The sequence below is a fragment of the Dendrobium catenatum genome, unplaced genomic scaffold (assembly GCF_001605985.2).
Source record: "Dendrobium catenatum unplaced genomic scaffold, ASM160598v2 fragScaff_scaffold_1038, whole genome shotgun sequence".
Classification (NCBI taxonomy): Eukaryota; Viridiplantae; Streptophyta; class Magnoliopsida; order Asparagales; family Orchidaceae; genus Dendrobium; species Dendrobium catenatum.
In genome coordinates this window covers 473,201-496,220 of record NW_021319500.1, presented here as the reverse complement: position 1 = coordinate 496,220, position 23,020 = coordinate 473,201, and the positions used below count along the sequence as shown (strand labels likewise).

Here is a 23,020-nt window from a genome sequence, read left to right as displayed (position 1 = left end):
TCAAAGAACAAGCAGACATTACATCAATGGTTTTATGCATTGCTAATTATGAGTGATAAAATAATTTTAATTTTTGTTTAATATCACTAATTCATTTACTAAAATTAACTTTGATATTATGTAAATTTGGTTCCTCGAGCACACTTTAATTAATGCCCTTAAGTACCTTGACAAAAGGCCCCATTTCTTTTGATGGGCTGCTGACATTGTATAGAAAACCAAGAAAATCATTAATTTATTTGTTAATTTAAAAGAAAGATAGTACATATGCAAACTTTTTATGCAATAAATGTGAATTAATACCTCTAAGAAGAATAGAGATTTGTTAACAAATAAATTTTTTGCCAATTTTTTATGTCCTCCAGGGAGTTACCCAGGAGGAAGCTAATATATTGGGCATCCAAAAATATCCATCAAGATCTTCTCCTTCCTACCATGAAATCCTCACCCACACACGTTATTCTCCTAATCAAATCCCTACTCCATAGCTTGCACTCCCAATCTCCTTATCAAACCCCCCTCCTCCCCAACAACCTCGACCCCAATCACCTAAGCAACCACACTTTCCATTTTTGGCTCAATCATTCAATGTTCTCAATGAGAAAATAGTGAAAATAGCCCAGGATACATGTACAAATCTCTTCCATGAATTTGAAGGTAGTCTGAGCAGGAAGTTTGAGCAACTAGCTGAAAGAGTGAAAGTAATTGATGACAAGATCAACCATTATATTACTCACTACAAAATTTATCAGCAAAAACCTGCACCCTCCTCCTCATCCTACATGCAATCAATCCAAAATAAATGGATTTTTTTTTGTAGACCAAATAAAGCAGAAAGCCACAAACTAGATATCCCTTCCCCAAACAAATCAGATTTCCCAGCCCTAGACAAACCAGATATCCTTGCCCAAGTTTTTAATGAGAAAACTTTTGATGAGTCATAAGAGGATATTATAAAATTTAAGAGGAGGGGGAATGTGAAGAAGCAGAAATCATATATCCTTACCCCAGCCTAAAAACCAATCGACGTTGATTATAAAGTTTAATTATTTTTAGTGTTTAGGTTATTTAGGGTTTATTATTTAAGGATATTGTTTAAGGTTTAGTGTTATAAGTTTAGGAATTTCGCATAGATATTTGGGTTTTTAAGGATTTTATTTTTGTGTTTAATAAAATAGCTAGTAAATACGCATTCGATACTCATACTTTATGCATAAGGTATGTATTAGATTTACTGTTTAAAGGCTTAGTGTTTTGGGATCAAGTTTTTTAGTAAATACACATATCGTACATTGTAAATACTAAAAAAATGTAGATAATACTCTCACTATAAGCATCAATTACATGTGGAATAAGTAATAAAAACTTTTTTGCATATTATTTGTTTATTTTTTGATAAAATCGATAGTGAGCCTATGCGTTGAATAAAAAAAATGGTTTATAAGGTCCTTATAAGGTACCTTCAACTTACTACTGCTCGAAAGAGCTACAATAAATTCCAAAAATAAAAAATAATATGCGTCGATTGTTCCTTCATATCTTCTAAGTACCATTACAAGATAACCTAGGTAAATTCTTGATAGCAAAGGGCCTTAAAGTACTTTCTTTGATCAATAAATAGTTCAACTGAGTATTTATTATTTATTTGATGGGTACTTACAAATACTCAAAGATTACTCAGCAAGTACTCAAAAAATATGCATCTCGGAATTTGTGAGTTTAGTGAAGATATTTTTTAATAATAATGATTTATTCCTTTTGAGATTACTCGATTCAAATTTTCCAGGTACTACTTCTTGGCTTACATGTACTGCCAGGATAAACATGTCCATTGTGAAAATTTTAGTCCTATAAAATGTACATTAATTGCAGTGCCATTTGTTGACTATTATTTGTAGATATACTCTTCAAGGAATGGGCAATAAATGGCATTGTAAAGAACATACATTGTATAAGGCTGAGACTTTCACAATGGACATGTTTAACATGACAGTAGATGTAAGCCCAGAAGTAGTACCTGGAAAAATTGAAACCATCCATCTCAAAAAAACAAAACTTTACTAGTATATCACCACTAAACTCAAAAATTTGAGTTGCATTTTTATGTGTATTTGCTGAGTAATTTTAAGTACGCATCAACTTCACAATAAACACTAAATTGGAGTATTTATTTTATTTCAAATTACACCATCATATACTAAAAAGAAATGAAGAAAATTTTAAATAACAGACTGCAAATAAGCCTTATGTTCTCTTTTCTATATAAGGTCCAAAGACTTATTTAGAAAAGAGAACATAAAGACTGTAATAAAAGCGGTCAATATAGTATTAAAGGATAATGAATATAATACTAAACAAAATTCAACCACCAAAACCACTATCAAGTAAGGCAAATAGTAGAGATACACGTACCAAAATAAAGACATCAATAATAGCTATCAAATCAGCAATAAAGGACAATCCAAATTATTGATTTACTGTATAATTTGCTATAAATACGCTAAAAAAGTGCATTAATAGGCAAAAATGTGAAGTAAATACGAAGAAAATATGCACTAAATATGCAGTCTTTATGCACTAAATAAGTATTAAATATGCAGTCTCTACGGAATAAATATTTAGCATATATGCATAAAATTCATAGCAAATACGCATGAATTACACAATAAGCAAAAAATACTTGTATAGCCACAAATAAAGCTCTATGGAGAAGTTATAAAATTTCAATCATTCAAATGAAGTCATTTTATTAACAAATGATTTATTTAACATTTAATAGTTAGAAATAAATTTAATTACGATGAATATTTTACTTTAACAATCAATTATCACAAATATACTTATTACATTTATTGCTCTGATTCAATAATATTAATCATCATCCTCATATACATAGCTGATGGTTGACTGGAGGGTACACCGATTATGAATTCATCGGTGAAGCATTCATGCATGTTTATGAAATTATACTACTTAGCTGATGGCTGACCTGAGCGTACGCAGGTTATGAATTCCTTGGTGAAGCATTCAGTCATGCTTGTAAAATTACACTACTCAGCTGATGGTTGACTGGAGGGTACACCGGTTATGAATTCCTCGATGAAGCATTTGTGTATGCTTATGAAATTACATTGCTTAGCATATGAATGACTGGAGGGTAAGTCGGTTCTGAATTCCATGGTTATGTATTCGGGCATGCTTGTGAAATTACACTGCTTTGAAAGTGAAGACATTTGTGTTGTATTTTCCTTCATGGGCAATTTTCCTATTAAAAATATTAATCTCAAAAAATTTTAGTTACAATATGTCATAATATATAATAAAAAGAAATTATACATGAAGTTAACTCATACTATTTGGGTTCTTTTCTTCCAATTGCTTTTCAGCCTTGCATTCGATATACTTTTTGTGTTGTGCTTTAGAGGATCTTTCACTTTTACAATACCACCATGTGTAAAATTGTGCTTCTTTTTCTTCTCATAAAGAATCAAATCGATGTTTTCAGATATATCCTTCATCGAAGCAAACATGTATTATTCGGCCTCCTCATTCAGCTATGATTGTGTGTTAATTTGATATGAAAACCTATTGATATGATTTCTGAATATGAATTCACTATTAACTTTAGAATTATTCTAAGAAGTTCTTTTTAATATTTAGCTTGAATATATATCTTTTCGAGCTTTTGCTAACCATCGAAGCACTAGGTACTTCTCAAGGATTTTCATAATATATATCTACCTCAAAACTCTCATGTAGTGAGAACACACTAAACCCATCATTTCAAACTTCCTATAGGTGCATTGAATGCTTTCATCTTGTGTATCAAAATTAACAACCCAAGGATTAGAATAATCCTTTTTCTCTGTGCAACAAACAAAAAACTTTGAAGAATCATAAGAAATAAACTCTATACTCATTACATCTACACCCTATAAAAATTCTTTTTTAAAAAATAAAAATAATTTTCTTAAATAAAATTTAGCATATTGCTTTAATATTTGGTTGCTTTTTATTACAAGTTCTATTTTGGACTAGATGCATTTGTAATCCTCATCCTATTCATTTTGGCGCAAATTCCTCATCATATTATCTAAACCAAGAAAACAATCAGTTATAGAACATGTGCGCTTATAAATGCCATGACACACATTATTAGTGAACTCACTATATTGTGTGGATAGAATGCCCATGTTAAAATAATCCTTATTGAATGTTATTGACCACTTATTTATTATCCTATAAAGATCCTCCAACCAATCATGATTGTGGAGGTTCTCTTCTGTGATCATTTTAACCCATATTTTCTCAAACTCCTCCTTTATAGTCATATTTGCTTAAACATTTATGAAAGAGGCCTCTGACTTTGTTATTGCTATTAATGATATGTCATTGGCACAGTCTATGATGAATGTGAGGTAATGCAACTTCTATGACCCTATCCATTGCCTGGTCTTGACCCATAAATATTATTTTTGGATGTTTATCACTTATTATTCGTACAAAAAGTTATAAACAGCCACATAAATAATTCAATCGTCTCTTTTGACAAGAAGGTCACCCCAAGTAAATTATTTTTCCGATGATTATTGACTCTGATATATGGTGTGCATACCAAATTATACTTATTAAGTCTATAACTAATATAAAAATTCCTATATCATCAAAGTAGTCATAATCTATCCTACCAAGCCCATCAACCAAAAAAAATTAACAATCTATAAAATTCATTAATTTGAACATCCTAAGCGAATATGTTGTCATCAACTTGACAATCTTGAAATAACTAAACTAAAGTATTAGTGTCTCCAAATTCAATCTTTGCTCTTTTCTCTTTTTGAATAAAGTTATACGCATCCCTCTTAGAGAATCCAATATTTTCGACACCTCCAATTTCATCGGCAATGTAAGAAATTGCATCAATAGTTCTTATTTCGTCTTCTGTTATTAATTGAAGAACTGAAGCTTTATCATCACACATATTCTTACATGATTTAAAAAGATGCTGATCTTCTGGCTTAGACAAATCATAATTGTGATTTTCAATAAATTTTTTCACATTTAAATATCTAGCTTCATCCACTATAAATCAAATCGTAGCTGGACAACTAGTTCTAGTGTCTGATTTCTGATATTTCATTTGAAAATTAAGATTAGACATTTTCTTGAAATCATCTTTTGAACAAATAAAATCCTAGGATTTTTTTTTTCTGAAATTTGGCCAGTAACTGTGATGATCCTTGCAAACACTAAAACTAAAGATGTTCCATTTTTAATTATTCTGCTTCCTGAACTTCTGTATACTTGTTTTCGGCCTTCGTGTCTTGTGAGAATATCATCTGCTCATAAAAAGAAATGTCATCCTCTAAATCAATTTTCATTTTCATCAATATTTTTTATGTTCTTTCTTACTCAACTTGTTTGGAGGAAATTTTTTGCTAGCCTTATGTATTGCAGAGCTTCGCGACTGAAATCTTGAAAAAAAAATGCCAACACTAAATTGAACTGTATGGGGATGGTCGTTTTGAGCCGGGTTGGACTCAAGATAGAAAAAAAGTCAAAAATAATAAAACGGAATACAAATTGAATATCTACTCGTCAACTTTCATGTTGACAACTTCCACATAGGCAATCTACACGTAAAATTTTTATTGGCATTCGCAGAGCTATGTGCGGACTGTGCATAAAATAATTTTTACAGAGGCATGTTATACATTAGGGTTGCAAACTAGTCGAGTCGAGCTCGAGCTCGAGCCAAGGGGTGTTCGAGTCGAGCTTGACTATCAAAACCCGAGCTCGAGCTCGAGCTCGAACTCGAGTTGAGTTCAAAATCCGAGCTCGAGCTCGACTCATCTTCAAGTCGAGCGGCTCGTCGAGCTCCATAGTTGAGTCCGTCTTTGTGTTTGTCGTCCCAAGTTCCGTCCCTCGTCGTCGAGCCTGTCATCCCAAGGTCCGTCATGAATGACATCTTGAGATCGTCCGTTGTTCGTCGTCGAGCAGAGATCCAACGTTCGTCATCAAGCAGAGATTTGACGTCGTCGAGCGAGGTCCGTCGTCATCCAGAGCTCGGTTTTCATCGAGCAGAGATCCGTCGTCGTCGAGCAGAGATTCGTCGTCGTCGAGCAGAGGTCCGTAGTCATCCATAGCTCGTAGTCGCATATGTCATATTTGGAAGGGGTCATCTGAGCTCGTCTGTGGTCATCCCGCTCGAGATTCCGATTTCCCACTCGCGATGTCTCGCGATTTGGATTTCCTGATCGTATTTTGGATTTCCCGACTGCTAGCTCCGCCGTCGAGTTTCTCGTCGAGCCGACGAGTCGAGTCCGACGCTTGTTCAAGCTCGAGCTCGACAAGCTTTCGAGCTCGAAACTTTGTTCGAGCTCGACTCGTGAGCTCGATAAACTATACTCGTCGAGCCTGTTATCAAGTCGAGTCTGAGCCGACTTGACTCGGTTGCACCCCTATTATACATTGGTTGTGTACGGGCGCTTAAATGGACCGTCCGCACCGAGTCTGCGCGGCTAATCATTTCACCAACCAAACCGTCCGGTCGGAGGTTTTGATTACGAACTTCTTTTACACTCATTCTTGGCTTACTTCGATTCCACTCTTCCATGGTTCGGTAGGGGTTAGATTCATGCGCTAACGCTATGAGGCTCCTGATACGGAAATTTTCAACTTTATTTGTCGTTTTGCTGGGCGATTTCAGTTTGACTCCATGAATGAATCACTGATTTCCGCTTCAATTTCCTTTCAAAGCTGATTCTCCCCTGGCTTCTTTCAAAGTGGAAAACCCATTTTTAAGTTATTTTTTACTTCATGTCTTTGCTGATCTGAGCGTAGTGCCGAAAAACGATCTTTATTTGGTTTGAAGTATTTGCATTCGCAGATGACTGAAGTATCAGGCCGAGGTACTTTTTCAGAGTTGTAGTGAAAGAGGGGATATGAAGCGCAGGAGTTATGGTATCCGATGGAGGACAAAACTCGCTGTTTTACTCTCTTTGAGCTTCTGCATTGGTACTCTGGTACTGATACGTAAACAACACGACCGAATCTTGAGCCTTGACAATTCGGTTTCTTCTCAACCTCATCCGAAGCCAAAGATCGCGTTTCTCTTTATAGCTAGAAACCGGCTTCCTTTGGATGTGATCTGGGATGCATTTTTCAAGGTTCTGTTCCTTTATTGACTATTTTTCTCCTATCTTTTTTCTATACGTGGAAATTTTGCTATAGATTGATGCAAATTCTTTATTGTTTATCAAATAATCATCCATAACGTTCAGTAGCAGGAACAGGAGGAGGGTAAATTTTCCATTTACGTTCACTCCAGGCCAGGGTTTCTATTCAACCAAGCTACGACAAAATCACGATACTTCTATGGACGACAGGTCAACAATAGTATACAGGTATGGGTTGTTCCGTGTGAATCTTAGACCCTAAAGTGAATTTTCCTACAACTTTTAATCTCGTGTTATTGGTTTGGGTTTTGGAGTCAATTGCCATATGCCCGCATTCCATGAAACATCTTGAAAGATGTTTTTTTTGTTGTTGTCTTTTTACTTATTTCTATTATGCTCTTACGGTTCAATTGATTAAATATGTTGTTGTAGATATTAGCAAATGCCAAACCTGAACTTTTAAAGTCCTTCAAATTGATTGAGTTGATTTAACACGCCATTTTTCTGCCACTCCTAGAGTACAATAGATATCTTCCTAAAGGAAGGAAGTTGTTCAAAAGTTTAGCTTGTGCAATCTGTTTTGTTTCTAGGACTCTTGACTACAGGACTAACATTATGGATAACCATCCAACCAAATCCACCTATTTCATTGAATCCCTTTTGTGGACTTTATGTAAAAATCATCATAATTTAACCTGGATTTACACTTTGCATGCCATTTGATTTGGAAGTTTGATTGCGAACTATAGTTTCTCAATAGTATATTTTAGCACTTTTTTAGACATTTCTCTTTCTTTAGAATATTGAATGTTATGCCCTTTGCCTTTGAAAAGTGATAACAAATTTGCAAAACAGGGCTAACACTACATACATCTAATTCTTCTCAAAGCTACGACAGGGATTCCTCTTGCACTGGGTACCTTAATTAAAGTTAGATGTCTGTTTTTTGTATGCAAACAGGTAGATTGGGGAGAAGCAAGCATGATTCTAGCAGAGCGTATCTTACTTCACAATGCCCTCAAGGAGGCTACTAATGAGCGGTTTATTTTCCTATCTGATAGGTATTTTATGTTCTTTATGATCCTTTGCACACTCTCTTAGATTGTTTTTCTTCTAATTATTTCAATTTGTGTTTTATTGTTTGATCACTTGGGAAAACCCACCCCCCATTGAGCTTCATCGGTGTGTTACAGAAAACTTTGAAGTAGTTTTTCTCGAGGCATATTAGGTTTATTTTAACCATATTTATATAGATATTTATACCATAATTTATTTAGATATGTGGTTAAGACTTCGAATGGGTGCATACCCTCTCTTGCTCATAGGAGATCATTCCTGATTAAGGGGGAAGCTTAGTCTCATATTTTAGGCCTAGGTTTGATAGTTACATATTGATTTATTTGAATGGGATTGGTTGAGGGATGTAGGGAGACCTAATCAAAATCTCATTACTCAGTATTCTTGGGTGTATTGTAAACGTAATTTGCCAATGTTTGAAGGATTTGAACCATAACATCCCAAGAGCCTAATTAAAGACAATGAGTTATTTTCTATTGTCCCGAGAAGGATTGGGTCAAAATATTTGTCTTGAAGACGTGTTTTCAAGGTTGATGCAAACTTGTTCATTAGAAAGGGCTAGTCTTACTAGTTTCACTAAATTGTTTAGAGGCATGAAGCATGGCTACTTTCAGTTCAAATGTGTGAAGCATGACCCCTTCAAATGCAGTTGTGACATGATCGACATAAAATTAGAGGTATATCATGACAATTAACTATTAACGAGTTTCATCTTAACTTGAAGAAGTGTTTAAAACATTTGAGATTGTTGCTTTGCGTTGTTTAATTGGTGGGATTTTTGGCATGGAAGTTGACTCGAGTTTAGTTTGGGTTGGGGCTTACATTTTAGAAGTCTTATGAAAGCATAATTTGATAGGCTTATTTACTTTGAAGTAGTCCAGATTGATTGGGTTGGGGCTTACATCCATTTGAAGGACCCAAAGTGAAACAACCTCAGAGATGTAAACATTCAGTAATATGTCTTACATCACTGTTCTATGGTTAAGATGGCCTGATTAAACGAAGTTCATTTAATGGGGGTTTTTGACTTCATGTCAAGCCAATTACTAAGTTCGGACTCCTATGCATTGGAAGCCTCAATACTTAGAATTTGATGTTTTAATTTAGCAGGCTCACATATATTATGATGATTTGCTTGGGTCCTGAGGTCAACTTGGAGTTACAGGTGTGCACTTGGTTGGCTTGGATGATTTGATTTATGAATTAGCTAAACTAATTGATTTTAATTTTAAAATTTATAAAATTGAATTGGTCAAATTAATTTTCAAATTGAACTAAATTGAATTGAATTTTAGTTTTTTAAAAATATATTAACCATTAACAATAAATTTAAATTTTTATCTTAAATAGTAGGTATTAAGAAGAATACCACTTAATCTTACTGGAATTTATAATTTTAGCATGTGGAATAAATAACATTCATGTTGATATTTTTGTCAATTGCTTATTTATTGTTGATGGGCTTTATTGATTTAATAATTGAAGAAGTATAATTTGAATTTTTACTTAATTAAATTTACAAAAGAAAAAATAAAAATAATAAAAAAAGGTTAAATAAATTAAATTAGATTGATATAATTCAATTCTTTGATTTTATCCAAACAATGCACAACCTTCTTGGAGTTAATAAAGTAAAACTGAGGTCATTAGCATATTTGCTTGATTAGCCGGGTATTAGGTTAAGAGTCAAGGATCTGGGACTCAAAAAGTTATTTTTTATGATTTTAAAATATAGAGAAGGTGGGGGGGGGGGGGGGATTATCGTCATTTTGATTTTTCATAAGTCTATTAAAACCCCATATATTCATTTGAAATCATTTCAAAACCTAAGGGGTGTTTTAGGCTTACAATCATATTAACATGCTTTTTTGATGTCTTAATATCCTTAGTAATACACTTACACATATGTAATGTTTAGAAGTCATTCTGAGATATATGTAATTATTAGCTATTTATGTAATTTAAATACATTTATGAATGCTATGATATCCTAACTTGCTTTGTGCATTTTTTTAAGTCATACAGTGGAGGCAATGCATGTTTGATCGTAGGTCTAATTTACTTCACAAAAGTCAATTACAATGATTTTGATCTTTGAGAACTTTCACGGGCTCTTTGTAAGGTTTATACAGTTTTAAAATTTGTTTTTTAATGTTCAATATTTTCATAAGTGGCTTTAATTTCATTTCTTGTAGATATATTCTCCACTAAAAGATTTATATAACCCAAGTTTTTGTATTATGTAACTGGGAGCTTTAATGCACCACATACATTATGGGGCCCAATTTCATGATATAATTTAGTTTTAGAATATGATTTAACAAGGCTTTGTTGCTAGTTCTTTGTAATGGTATATCAAATGCCTCATAACCAATGCAATTAACTTTTATTAAAGGTTAAATGGGTCTCTTCCGCATGTTAGCTGTGATTTTCAGTAGGTCAATGGGTTGGTTCTAGATCCATTAGTTCCACCTTCAATTAATTATTCTAATTTATTTTTATGTCATTTCATTTAGTGGGGCTTGGAATATGAGTTGCATTTTTTAGATATATGTTTTAACTAAAGCTTAACTAAGCATCATCTTCAACTTCCAAACATCTTAATTCTTATGATGCTTGCTATGTTGAATGTAGTGTAGCAAAATAATAAATATTATGATTACTTCCCTTTTGTTTTTTCTCTGGTATGCACACATGTTTGGTTTCTTGTCCGTCCATGATTCAAGTTATGTATTTTGATGATTGAACTGAGGTATTGAGTGTATCAATTACACTTGAACCATAGAGAGATCATGGTGTCCATCATCCAACGATGGTACAAGGTCTAGTAATTGATTTTGATCACAAGCAATCACAGACAAGAAATAAACCACTCATTGGACCCGAACTAAAGATCAATGTAGTGAGGCACAACTATTGGTGGATCATAGTGCAAATGTCTTCAAACTTTAGCTGGATCAAAGATCATTGATTTGGAGAGTGGTCTCTGGTCCTAGTCGGATCAACGATAGTGAGTCTTCCCAGTAATAATATCAAAGATTGACGATCAATCTTTCACACTAAATGAATCAATGGTTCGTTAAATTTTTTATTATTGCATTTGTGTATGATGGAGTTAAGGGAGTTGGGATTGAAAATTATTAATGCACTTGGAAATAAGGAAGTCACATGATGTGAGATTGTCAGCTATTGTTTTGTTAGATTTGAAGCTGTGGAGTTTGTTGTACCTTAAAGAGAGTGTTAAAGTGTGGTTGTTGGAGATGAGAGTGACGTCACCCTTAGGTTGTAGGTGACTACTAGGATCAATAGAAGTTTTTTAAATTGACATGACAAATCAATCCATGGGTGTTGACCCCGAATTAAAAAAAAAAAAAAAAAACCTTACCTGCTCGATGCCGCTCTCTGCACAACCAAATCCCGCAATATCTGTTATTCGCACATCGACGTCTCTTTACGTACGATCGGCCTCAACGTTAAAATGAGATCGAGCTCGTCATTTGCTCTCTCTCGCTCGATCCTTCTCCTTCGTCGCTGTTCGATTTCGCTTCTTCCACAACTTTCCCTTCCTGAGAGATCGGAAGCCGCGACATTTGATCGGAGGCAACGATGGTCTCACTCACTATGAAGGTAACTTTCGCCCTTGTACGCGCTTCTCCGGCCCCCTTTGCTATTTGACTTTGCTCCCTCTGCGATGTGCCCTTCCTAACGGATCGGAAGTTACGACACCTTAATCGGAAGCAAGACATGAGCTTACTCATTGTGAAGCCCTAGCCGCACGTTCTCCGGCTCCTTTGTGACGTTCCACTTCGCCCCTTTGACAACTTTCCATTCCAGTTGGATCGGAAGTTACCCATTTTGATCGGAAGCGAGCACGGGAGCTCCACACGCTGTGAGGGTAACTCTCTTCCGATCGCACGCTTCTTCGGCTTCCCTGTTGTTGCTCGACTTCGTCCCCTCGACGGCGTTCCCCTCCCGTTGGATCGGATGTTGAGACATTTTGATCGGAAGCGGCAACGAGAGCCGCTCGCTATGAGGACGACTTTCCCTTCACGCCTGATTGAAAGTTATGGCATTTTGATCGGGAGCCAGAGCAAGAGCTCGCCGCTGTTAAGGTAACTTCATCCCTTTCGTGCGCTACTTCGGCCAAATCCCGTAAATCCACCGGACCAAGGGGTTTATAAAAAATATATATTAGATTTATTTAATTATAATGTATTTTTAATTAATTTTAATTAATTATAATTATTATTTTTAATTAATTATAATTAATTTTATTTAAATTATTATAATTATTTAAATTAATAAAATATTTAATTTTACTTAAAATTAAATAAACTTTAAGTTGCTATCAAATCAATTTGGTTTTTCTTGTAGCGTGGTGGGGACGATCCTCGACCTCGACATCAACACCGCCGACGACTGCTACGAAAGGTATAATGTCCCAAATCCCATTCTCGACGTTTGTATCGAATCGGAGAACTACCTATATGCGCTATAGTAGCACAGTAGGAGGGAGCCCGGTGCGATGTATACGACAAGGTGGGTAAGTCCTATACACGCTCTTATAACATGGTGGAGAGAGCCACTGGTGTTCTGGTACGAGTACTATTGAAGGCCCCATACACGCTCTTGTAGCGTGGTGGGATAAAAAGATGTACGGCCGCGGCGTCTAAGGACACCTACTATACACGCTCGAGTAGCGTGGTGGGAAGACCCAGCTCCCCTACTTTCCCCCAAATGGGGGATACGTTGGGATGCTGCCAAAATTTTTGCTGAAGTACACAAGACTTAAACAATTTGAAGACATCATTTGAGTAGCAATACGAAGGACAATAGAGGACCCATACTTGAACTCAAAGCATAGAACTTGGACTCAAACGAACAGTGGACTTGAGGACTTGTACTTGAACACAAATCAAAATGAATTCAATTCAAATTTGAACAAAATACAATTTGGAATTCAATATAATACAAGGACCTAACTCAGACGTAAAAGAACTCAAACTTAAACTTTTAAGAACAGCAAGGGACTCAATCTTGTGTTTGATGCGGACAAAAAACTTGAACTCGCACTTAAACTCGTACTATACAACATTAAGTGGGAGTTGTAGACTCGATGAACTCGAGTCTAAATAAAACTTAACTCGAACTCAAACATATACAAAGGACAAAGCTTGAGTCATGTGCGAGGGAGTTCAAAGTATAAGAGCATTTGTACGGTCAATAGTGACTCAAAGTACGTTACAAGACCTCGATGCATGAACTCCTACGACAACCCCTACAAATGCCTGTTGATTGAGATGGCAATACTGGAGACCAATAATGGAGGATTCTCCCATACAAGCAAGTACTATCAGCAAAACACTACCTGAGATTGGTGAAAAGTGGATGTGATGCAAGGACAACGGTTCTCCTATGAATATTTTCAGGCGGTAGTAGTGGATACAACGATTCTCTACAAACGAATACTTGTGGATAACAACAGTGTATTGTAAGTACAATGAACCACTGTGGACACAAGTACGGATATCACCTGCGATAATGGTGATCAAGATCTTCAAGTATGTCTGGTACAAGGGAAACCCGATATATGGAAAAGGACACCCCCTGGCAGAATGGAAGAGATGTTTGAGTAAGTTCGAACTTAGCTTCTTAGTGTTCCAAAATTTTTTCTTGATCCTATACTCAGGAAGAAAATAATATTCGCATATACAAATATCAGAGCAACAAGTCTACTACACTAAAGATCTTGAAAGGAGATCTTTTTAAGGCAAAGCAGCGGACTTCAAAGTCCAGAAGAAACTCTCCTCGGTGAATGAAAAAGGAGGAGTCAACATCAAGATGAGAAGATGCCTCATAACATGAAGACCATACCGCCAACGAATCCGTAACACTCGTACTAGTGTACAGAAGGTGTGTATAAGCTCTTAAATGAAAAGTTGTGTGCATCCAAATGATAGTTATATAGACAATTATAATTCAAAGTACCCCTGCACGTGCACTATAAATTGTATACACATAGGTACACTAAAGGGAAAAATATAATCTCGACCCGTATGGCCCTGACGAGCATGTTGTAGGAACACACGTGACGTCTAGGGATGCTGCGCGGGTCGATAAGTGAATTCAAGTTCAAACTCGATCATTCTATACGGGTCAATAGAAATCGACAGGGTTTGATCCAACAAACAAGTATACGGTCGCGAAGACTGGTATATTTGTTTTATTGCATTCATATTAGGTCGTTAAGGCCTATAACAATAAGAATTCACTAACAAAGGCACGAAGTCCTCGAAACCTGATCCTCCTAAGCAGGTAAATAGGAGTAGACAGGGTTTGAGCCATAAGATAAATATGCGGTCATGATATCAATCGGAATATATATATATTATACATTCATATTAGATCTTCAAGACCTTTAACAAAGAAAATTCACAAACAAGGGCATAAAGCCTATGAAACCCGATCCCCTATTGATAAGTTGATAGGGTCGACAATGTTAAATCAAATGAAAATGACCCCAAACACTATGATGATGGCCGCGTTGATTGAAAATCTCAACCGGAGGGGTTTATTTCAGGCATTTTTCAAATGTCTCCCAAAAGTCCACCAAAAAATCTAAACTCCACAAAATCTAAAATTCTAAATTCAAAAATATTTAAAATTGAAATAAACTATCAATCATTTAAAGCAAAATCCATCCACCCTCCGCAACAGTTTGCAGGGTGAACAAATCAAAATTTACTTAAGCTCATATAGAGTTAAATGCCTAGTCGAAAATATCACTAGGATCCTTTCTCAAACAATCTCCTGCCATTAAGGACGTGGTACGTGTCCTCTGACCGACAGTTTTGCCGCTAAATGGCACCGCAGGATAAACGGTTATGACCTGGGGCTCTCTGAATCGAGTGATTTTGTCGCCAAATGGCACCACAAAATACCGGTTATGGCCAGAGCCAATACGTTTCTTAGTGACATCAAATCCTTGAGAAATGAATCAATAATATATGATCGATAGGGCACAAAGCCCTTTGTTAGCTAAGGTGAATTTAAATGTCCCTTAGACAAACATCCAACCTAGGTCTACAAGGTCCCGTTGGACGAAGCAACCCATGGTTGCCGACATGGATCCTTCTGTCAGGTTGGGTCGACTACCTCCTATGACTAAATAGACTAGGGACCACGATGGCCCGGGACGACGGAACTATGGGATCTTGATCGGGTCCATCATCCATTCCCCCACCATCCGCTTTAAGTGAAAGATGGTGAAATTTCTATTTTAAATATCAAAATTTCCAAACATCAAAACCCATTGCTGCTATTATATGCGAGATACCACGTATTTTCTACGTATCTGACCGACGACTAGCCTTAATCGAAAGTTCTCTCTCGTGATCGGGAGGGGTAATTAACTATAGGGGCTTGCGCCTATAGGAAACCAAAACTCAGATCATAAAGTCCTCGCAAAATGAGGGTGAAATCTCTGGGTAATGTCTTATCTACAAACTCATCTTCCTTCCAAAATTTACCCCGGAACTTATCAGTTAAAACTCCCTCATCGAAGAAAAGCAAACAGTCGTGGGTGGAGGCCGGAGCTGAATTTTTGGAGCCTACAGATTTCTGGCTACTCTACTGGGGATTGGTTTCTCTTTCCATCTCTGGCTAGTCACTTACATGCTATAGCAGCAAGCAAATTCATATGGACTAAAATTTTAATTTTCCTGAAAATTAATCTTTTAAATAAGATCATTGGAAATTCAATCAGCAGGATTTTAATTATATGTTAATTTATCTGTTTCTTTTATTTGTTCTGCGTTATTTCTGCAGTATGAAAGTGTGGGGTGATGTATCAATTCCGATTACTAACCCCTGCCTTTCATTTGTGCAGAATCGAAATGCAGGACACCCCGATGACCATCCAACTGGGACAAGGAGCCAGGATTTAACTGGCGAATGCTGTTTTAGGGAATGGAAATATTGGAGCCATCCACTTTGGTGGGCTCGAATTCTCAGCAGCTACTGCAAGGGCTGCAACCGTCCCTGTGTACGGCATAAACTCTGAAGAATTTTTTGAATGGTCCCATTCTGTAAGGACTACTGCCAGAGATGCTGGCCAAGGAAGAGTTTTTGTGTTTGAAAGACTGTCCCAATTTGAAACCCTTACTGCAAAAAAGGGTTTTTATTGGAAACAAAATTTCTGTGGTGACTGCAAACACCACTATTCTGCCCAGAGAGCCTGTTGCATCTGAGAAATATAACACTGAAGCTTCCTCATCTGGAGGAAGGCTCAATAGATGGCAGACGAGGAGAAGAAATGCAGAGTTATGTGCTCAACAGCTGTCAGTACCAATCCATCCCTCTAACTTGCCAGCACAAGAACTAGAGATCAATATCCCCAGTCAGAATAGTTTCACTGACCTGAAGTGGATGAATAGAAATAGCTCTTCTGGTGAGCTTAAGCAGTCATTCTGGGAGCGTCGACCTGAAGCCCTGACCCCTCAGAAGATAAGAGAGCCCGAACGTCTATCTACTCGAGTATACCGAGTACTGAAGACAGTTAAGAAAAGAGGGCTAATAAAGAAAATGTTTCAGAGGCCATTAATTGTTGAGGCCTGAAGAACCCCTCCAAGGGAAAGGTTATAATCTGTTATGATAACAGAAAGAGGTTATCAACGACAAGCTCCGCGGGAAGCATATCGGGGCGTGACACTTGGACCACGTGTTCAGGAATCCGCCGTCGAAAGGGCCCAGCGGAAAGGCAAATAAGTTTAGAGGCCTAAGCCTTGAAGAGAAAAGATCTTTGAAGGAAGAGATAGATTGGGTGTGACTTCCGGTGCAGCTTCCCGGAGATCCGCCCCTGCTAATAGAACTCGTTAGAGATGGGTCCAAAAGAAGGCCCATAATGACAATTATAGTGATGATCGACATCCTGGAGAATCTTCCAGGAGATCCCGTCATTCTCCTACTTTAATCAAAGAGGAAGTCCACTTTGATCGTAGTCCGTAGATCGAAGAAGTAATCATTCCAAGTCAAGAACCTGAAATTCAGTGGCGATGCCGCTCAGAAATTCGGGTACAAGAAGAAGAAGACTATGGTGATGAAAACACTATGGAGATCGAGGTGGTTCGTATGGTCAACCACATTGATGTTGAAGATGATGATGGTGATGAAGATGACCAACAATCACAGCCATGCGTTCGTGTTTATTGACGTCGCTATAGGGCTCGATATATTGCCAGCCAAAGTGCTCGTACCTCAGAAGGAGAGGAAGAAGAAGAGGTCGGAGAAAATCCCTTTGCTGGCGAAGATATCACGCTCGTTGAAATAAGAAATCAGATGAGGCGATGGATGCGAAAGAAAGAGAAATCTCTCAGTTAAATGATAAAATGACTGAGATGATGATTCAAATGATAGCTATGATGGAGATGATGCAGAAGACCACTTCTGTGGGTCCTACACCGGCTCAGCCTATCAACCAAGCTGCGAATAATGTTCCAGCAAATCCTCAAAATCTTTAAGTGCCCCAAGCCTCAAGTGTGAAAGGTGTACCTGAAGGTGGCAAAGAGATTGATGATCCTACCCACTAGCGTACTCCACAAAATGTGGCGAGCGCTTCTGAACCCGTAACTGCAGCACAACTGGAAGGCTTAATCAGTGAAAATATTAAAGCCATTATAGTCGCTGAACAAGCAGAGAAGTTGGTCGGCAAAGGTCAGTCGTACCCAGCAGAGTACGATCAGGTGCCATACCCAAAGGGATATTCTGTATCAAAATTTAATATTTTTGACGGCAATAAGAATCCCAGGCAGTACCTCGTGTAGTTCAAAGCAACCTACGGGAACACTGGAGGCAATGACGCTCTATTATTCCGTCAATTCGTGAGTAGCTTGAGTGAAACTGCTTTCAAATGGTATGCTGAGCGGCCGAATGATTCTCTGAAGACCTTCGCAGAATTAGAGGCCTTCTACGTAAAAAGATTTGCCAGTGCAACGGAGAAAACTACTATCGCTGATCTCGCTCTTGATAAAAGGAGAAAGGATGAATCAGTGGCGAGGTATATAACACGCTAACACAATCTCAGTATGAAGTGCGAGCAACAGCTAAAAGAAGAACATGCAGTTCAATTATTAATGTGAAACATTGATGATAAAATGCAGCCCTTCTTATGCATGGCTTCTATTACTACCTTCCAAGATCTGTTGGATAGGGTGACAAAGTTTGAAAAGTTGAACTTATCAAAATCTGAAAGCCCTCCCTGTCAGACCCAGAAAGGCCAAGGCGCCTGACGCCAGGAAGAATGAGGTCTACTCCGCATTCCCTCTCATACCTGATAAAGGTAAAGGGGCAGTGTATAATGTAGATAAAGGGAAGCAGCTAATGCAGTATGAAGAAAAATCAAAACAAGCTTACAATCCTTATCCTCAACTAAAGCTGGTACTTGGAGGAAATGATAAACCTCAAGCCTTTCATGGTGGAGGAGAGCACACGTTCCCCTCCCTCAAGGAGAAAATGAATAAAGAATATTCATTTAAGAGGGATAGTGTCGCTAAACTGTTCTGACAAGCACTCAAGGGCAGTTTGGAATTGCCAGAATGTAAAAGACCTGAGGAGTCTAAACACAGTGATGACCCAAACTATTGCCCGTATCAACGGGTAGTTAGCCATCCAATTGAAGATTGTTGTCTTCAAAGATTGGTTGGAAAAGATGTACAAGAGGGGAGAATTAATATTATCAGATAATGTGTTAATTCATCCCAAAAAGGAATCCACCCGGGTAGTCACGTTTTCTTTCATACTCCTGCCTAAAGAAACAACAACGAAAGAACATATTCAAGAGGAGCAATGGGAAACTTTGGTCTTCTAGAAGACAACAAAAATGCTGAAACAACTAGGAGTTCCGGGTGTCAAATGGAAGTCTCCTACTGAGCTAGTACTGAATTTAAAGTGGTTGCCTGTATCACATGCATCCACCTCCAAACAACAACCTTGTCAAGCTAGCCTATCAAAGTCTAAAAAGTTAAAGTAAAAATTTTCCAAGAAGAAAGCCAAATGGAAGAAGCTTGAGGCGAAGAAGACTGCAACTCAAAAGGCTTTTGATAGTTTGGATGAATATTACCAGACCGCTAGGAGGCTTATCAAGCTCGGTGATTTCATGAAAGAGCTCAAAATAAATGAAAAAGAAGAAGCTGAGGATGAATCTCTTCTTATAGAGACATGCCGAGTCATCTCAGCGACATCAAAGATAATAGAAAGGAAGAAATACGCTAAAGAAGCGGCCATTGAATTCTGTCTGATAGTGTCATCAATGGAATACAGTTCAGAAGAAGATCTATGTTTTCCAGATGATGAAGATTCAGACCCAAGAGTAGCATCACAAATGAAGCAGGTTAAACTGAGAGACGATTTCGAGTCTGCAGTTGGATCCCCAAACGCCACAATAGCTGAATCTGAGGAGAATGCTTTATCAAATAAGTCTGAATCACATTAGGTGGCCCAAGTGCAATTGAGAAGTTGTAAGGTACCGCCACCTCCACCAAAAAGGGGGTTCTTAATAAATATAAGGGAAAAGAGATAATTATCAATGAAGATATTATCCCCAAAGATCCCAAGAAAAATAATATTTCATCCAAGGGGATAGATTATAATATCTTGTCCCATTTGAGAAAGATCCCAACACAACTCAGCATATACGATGCCCTCTTGATGTCTAAAGACCTTTGAGAGACTTTGATTCAAGCTCTCAAGGACCCCAAAAGATATGAGGCATATTTTGCTGAGCGTAATCTAATTGAATTCTTGCAAACTTGGAATAAACCAATCATTACCTTTGTTGAGGATGATATGATGCTTGGAATGGCAGATCATAATCACCCTTTATATGTTACGGCAGAGAGCGACAGTATGATGATCAGTCTAATTTTGATCGATCCTAGATCTTCCGTAAATCTCATGAGTCTTAAGGCATTAAGATCACTGTGCCTCAATGTGGAACTTCTTAGACAAGATAAGTTGATGGTGCACGGTTTCAACGAAAAAGGACAGAAAACCCTTTGATCATTTATGCTCCCTCTTATATTTGGGGAATTCCATACAGAAGCTAAATTTCATGTGATTGTGTGATTGATGCAGGCACTTCATTCAAGGCGCTATTAGGTCGCCCCTGACTGCATGAATATGACGTCATCCCTTCAACATTACATCAGTTTATGAAATATCTAAAGGAAGGAGAAGAATTCAGGATCTTTGGCGATATTCAGCCTTTTGCAGTACATGAAGTAACGATATATGAAGATGCCAGGTACTTCATGCCAAAAAAGCAAAAACTTTCGAGTTCTCTCGAGGCTAAAGCATCAAATTCAAAGACTACAAAGAAACCTAAACAAGAATGTGAGAAGAAGCATGTAGGGAGAAAGAAGGCAACGCCGACTCTTTCCAAGGCACCGACCATTCCCAAAGAAAAGAAATATGTACCTCACCTAGGGAGTGATATAGATGAAGATGACATCTGTCATGACCCGACCCGACCCGGGACGGATCCCGCTCGCACCGGGCCGCGACCAGCCAAACAAACCGACTAACCAGGATCTGGCTTTGGAATTTGCTTCAGAACTGATTCTTCCAAACATTTCAACTCAAAAACAGACACACATATCCACTATGAAACATCAAATGCAGCGGAACAAATCATCTATATTTTTCTTTCTTTTTCTCAAAACAATCATCTACAACTACAGACCATGGCTCAGACAGAAAGAAACAGAGCAGAAGAGCCATGTCTGTACAAAAATCAAAAGTACAAAACAATACCTACAGATCAGACTCTAAACTTTAGTCCAAGACCTCATTCCCTTTCCCAGAACCTGAAAACCACCAGAAAACAAGGGTGAGCTCAACAGCTCAGCAAAGCGACAAACCTCCAATCAAAACTTCAAGAATCCCAAAACCAAACACATCAGACCAAATCCAATTAGAATATTCGTACAGATCAGAACAAACAGATCAAATCAGAACTTATACGGACATATATCAAATTAGAATAAGATTTGCTTACAGAACAGATACGGAAATCAGAAGTCCTTTCAAATCAGATATCAGATATTATTTAATTAATAGCTAAATTCCGTGACACTGACAGAATCTCTACGGATTCTGACCCCTTATGCCTCCCTTTGTGCTCACGGCACCAGAACAGATTTCATCGGATCCGGAACAGAACTGATTTCATATTGAGCTCATTTCAGATTTCCCAAACACTAACCGAATCTCTCAGGATCCGGGCCCCTTATAACTCCCTTTTTATAGCATATACAGATAGCATATCAATTCAGAAGAAATCCGGACAAAATCAGAAATCACACGAAAATCGGGCAGCACAACGGCTGTATACGGAATTTACACAATTTTCCTGAAAAATCACAGAATACCAAATTTGCACAGAATATAGATAACAACATTGCAAGACTTTAATTCTATTGCTCAGACAATTTTAGACTACACAGAAAAATACAGTCGACGAAAAACGTCGTCAAATCAAAACTACCCGGACAAAAATCTCCAGAAAATAATCAAAATGTGCACACTCGGCACGTCAACAACATACGAAAAATTTCGTGGTAAAAACTGAACAAGACGGGAAATACGGACGAAAATCACTAACAAAAATCAATTCCGGACAGATAATACCGCCAAACACGACGGTTCTGAAAATTGAGAAAGGTGGATTGTGCCTTACCTTGCGTACACCAATTTCTTGAACTGTCTCGACGGATGAAAACAGACCGGAGTCGCCCAAAAATCCTATTTTCCTTTGTTTTTCTCTCTCCTGGATGTCCTTTCTTTCCAAAAATATCTTATTTCTATATATATCCAAACTAATCGTACCGGAAGATCGCAATTTCGTACCGGACGATCTCAGCTTTGGGTAGATTTCGTCAAGACGAAATTAATTATCGTCTAAGGACGACTTGGGCTCTGGACGATTTTCGTCCAGACGATCCTGATTTCGTCCAGACGAACCATACAGACAGAACAGTTTTTCTGCACAACCTGTACCATTCGTCCCGGACGATCGAACATCGTCCAGACGAACCTGGGAGAAAAATGGTATTTACAACATCATCCCTATAAAATCTCAAAAAGTATGCCAGTCCACAGACGAATGGAGTAGGAAGGTTGAATTTTCAAACGATGATTATGATTACGACTCTATCTATATGAATAGGGTGCAGGAGGTATTCTCCAGAAGAATAAACAGTCTGTCGATCTCAGATAGCGTACTCGTAGTCACACGTATCCCCCTATAACACTTCAAGGAAATCATTTCACGTGAGGTGTATAAGGTTAAAGAATTCTTCACTCTTTATCTGCCGTATCTGAAGAAGGGGACTGCACCTGGAAATATATTATATTCCACAGGAATATGTGAAGAGGAGAATAATGACTGGTGTTGTATGCTCATCGATTCTGAAGAGTTATTTCCTACGAGGCTACCTATGTTTAATACCAAAAATATTCAGAGAATGCTACGAAAGCAAATCAATGTTCCTACCACCAAACGACAACTTCGTATAAGCTTGGGCCTCTGGTATGGAAGGAATCCACGTCCACTACGACAGAAGGATATAGATGCATATAAGGGTATCGGATTCATCAATCGAAAATTCCTCCGGAAAGAGACTTGTCGGGTAATCACATGCATGGAAATTGAATCCGATGATGGTGGCGCTGATGAGGTGTATGAAGTTGATACATATGATGATCAACCC

The 23,020-nt window shown here is 37.5% G+C and overlaps 1 protein-coding gene across 6 annotated transcripts in view; it reads left to right on the top strand.

The window, feature by feature from the left end:
• The first annotated feature begins 6,602 nt into the window (after nt 1–6,602).
• LOC110112274 (glycosyltransferase BC10) overlaps nt 6,603–23,020 on the top strand; it is a 69,337-nt gene continuing 52,919 nt past the window's right edge. For 3 of the 6 annotated variants that reach the window (XR_003701884.1, XM_020844441.2, XM_028698049.1), the window contains exons 1-3: nt 6,603–7,169; nt 7,287–7,406; nt 8,139–8,239. Coding sequence is in view for 5 of the 6 variants with exons in the window: in XM_020844441.2 (XP_020700100.1) it covers nt 6,945–7,169; nt 7,287–7,406; nt 8,139–8,239 (446 nt within the window). In the remaining variant the exon portion in view is untranslated. The remainder of the gene's footprint in view (nt 7,170–7,286; nt 7,407–8,138; nt 8,240–23,020) is intronic. The other 3 variants (XM_020844436.2, XM_028698048.1, XM_020844439.2) reach the window with 3 other exon arrangements.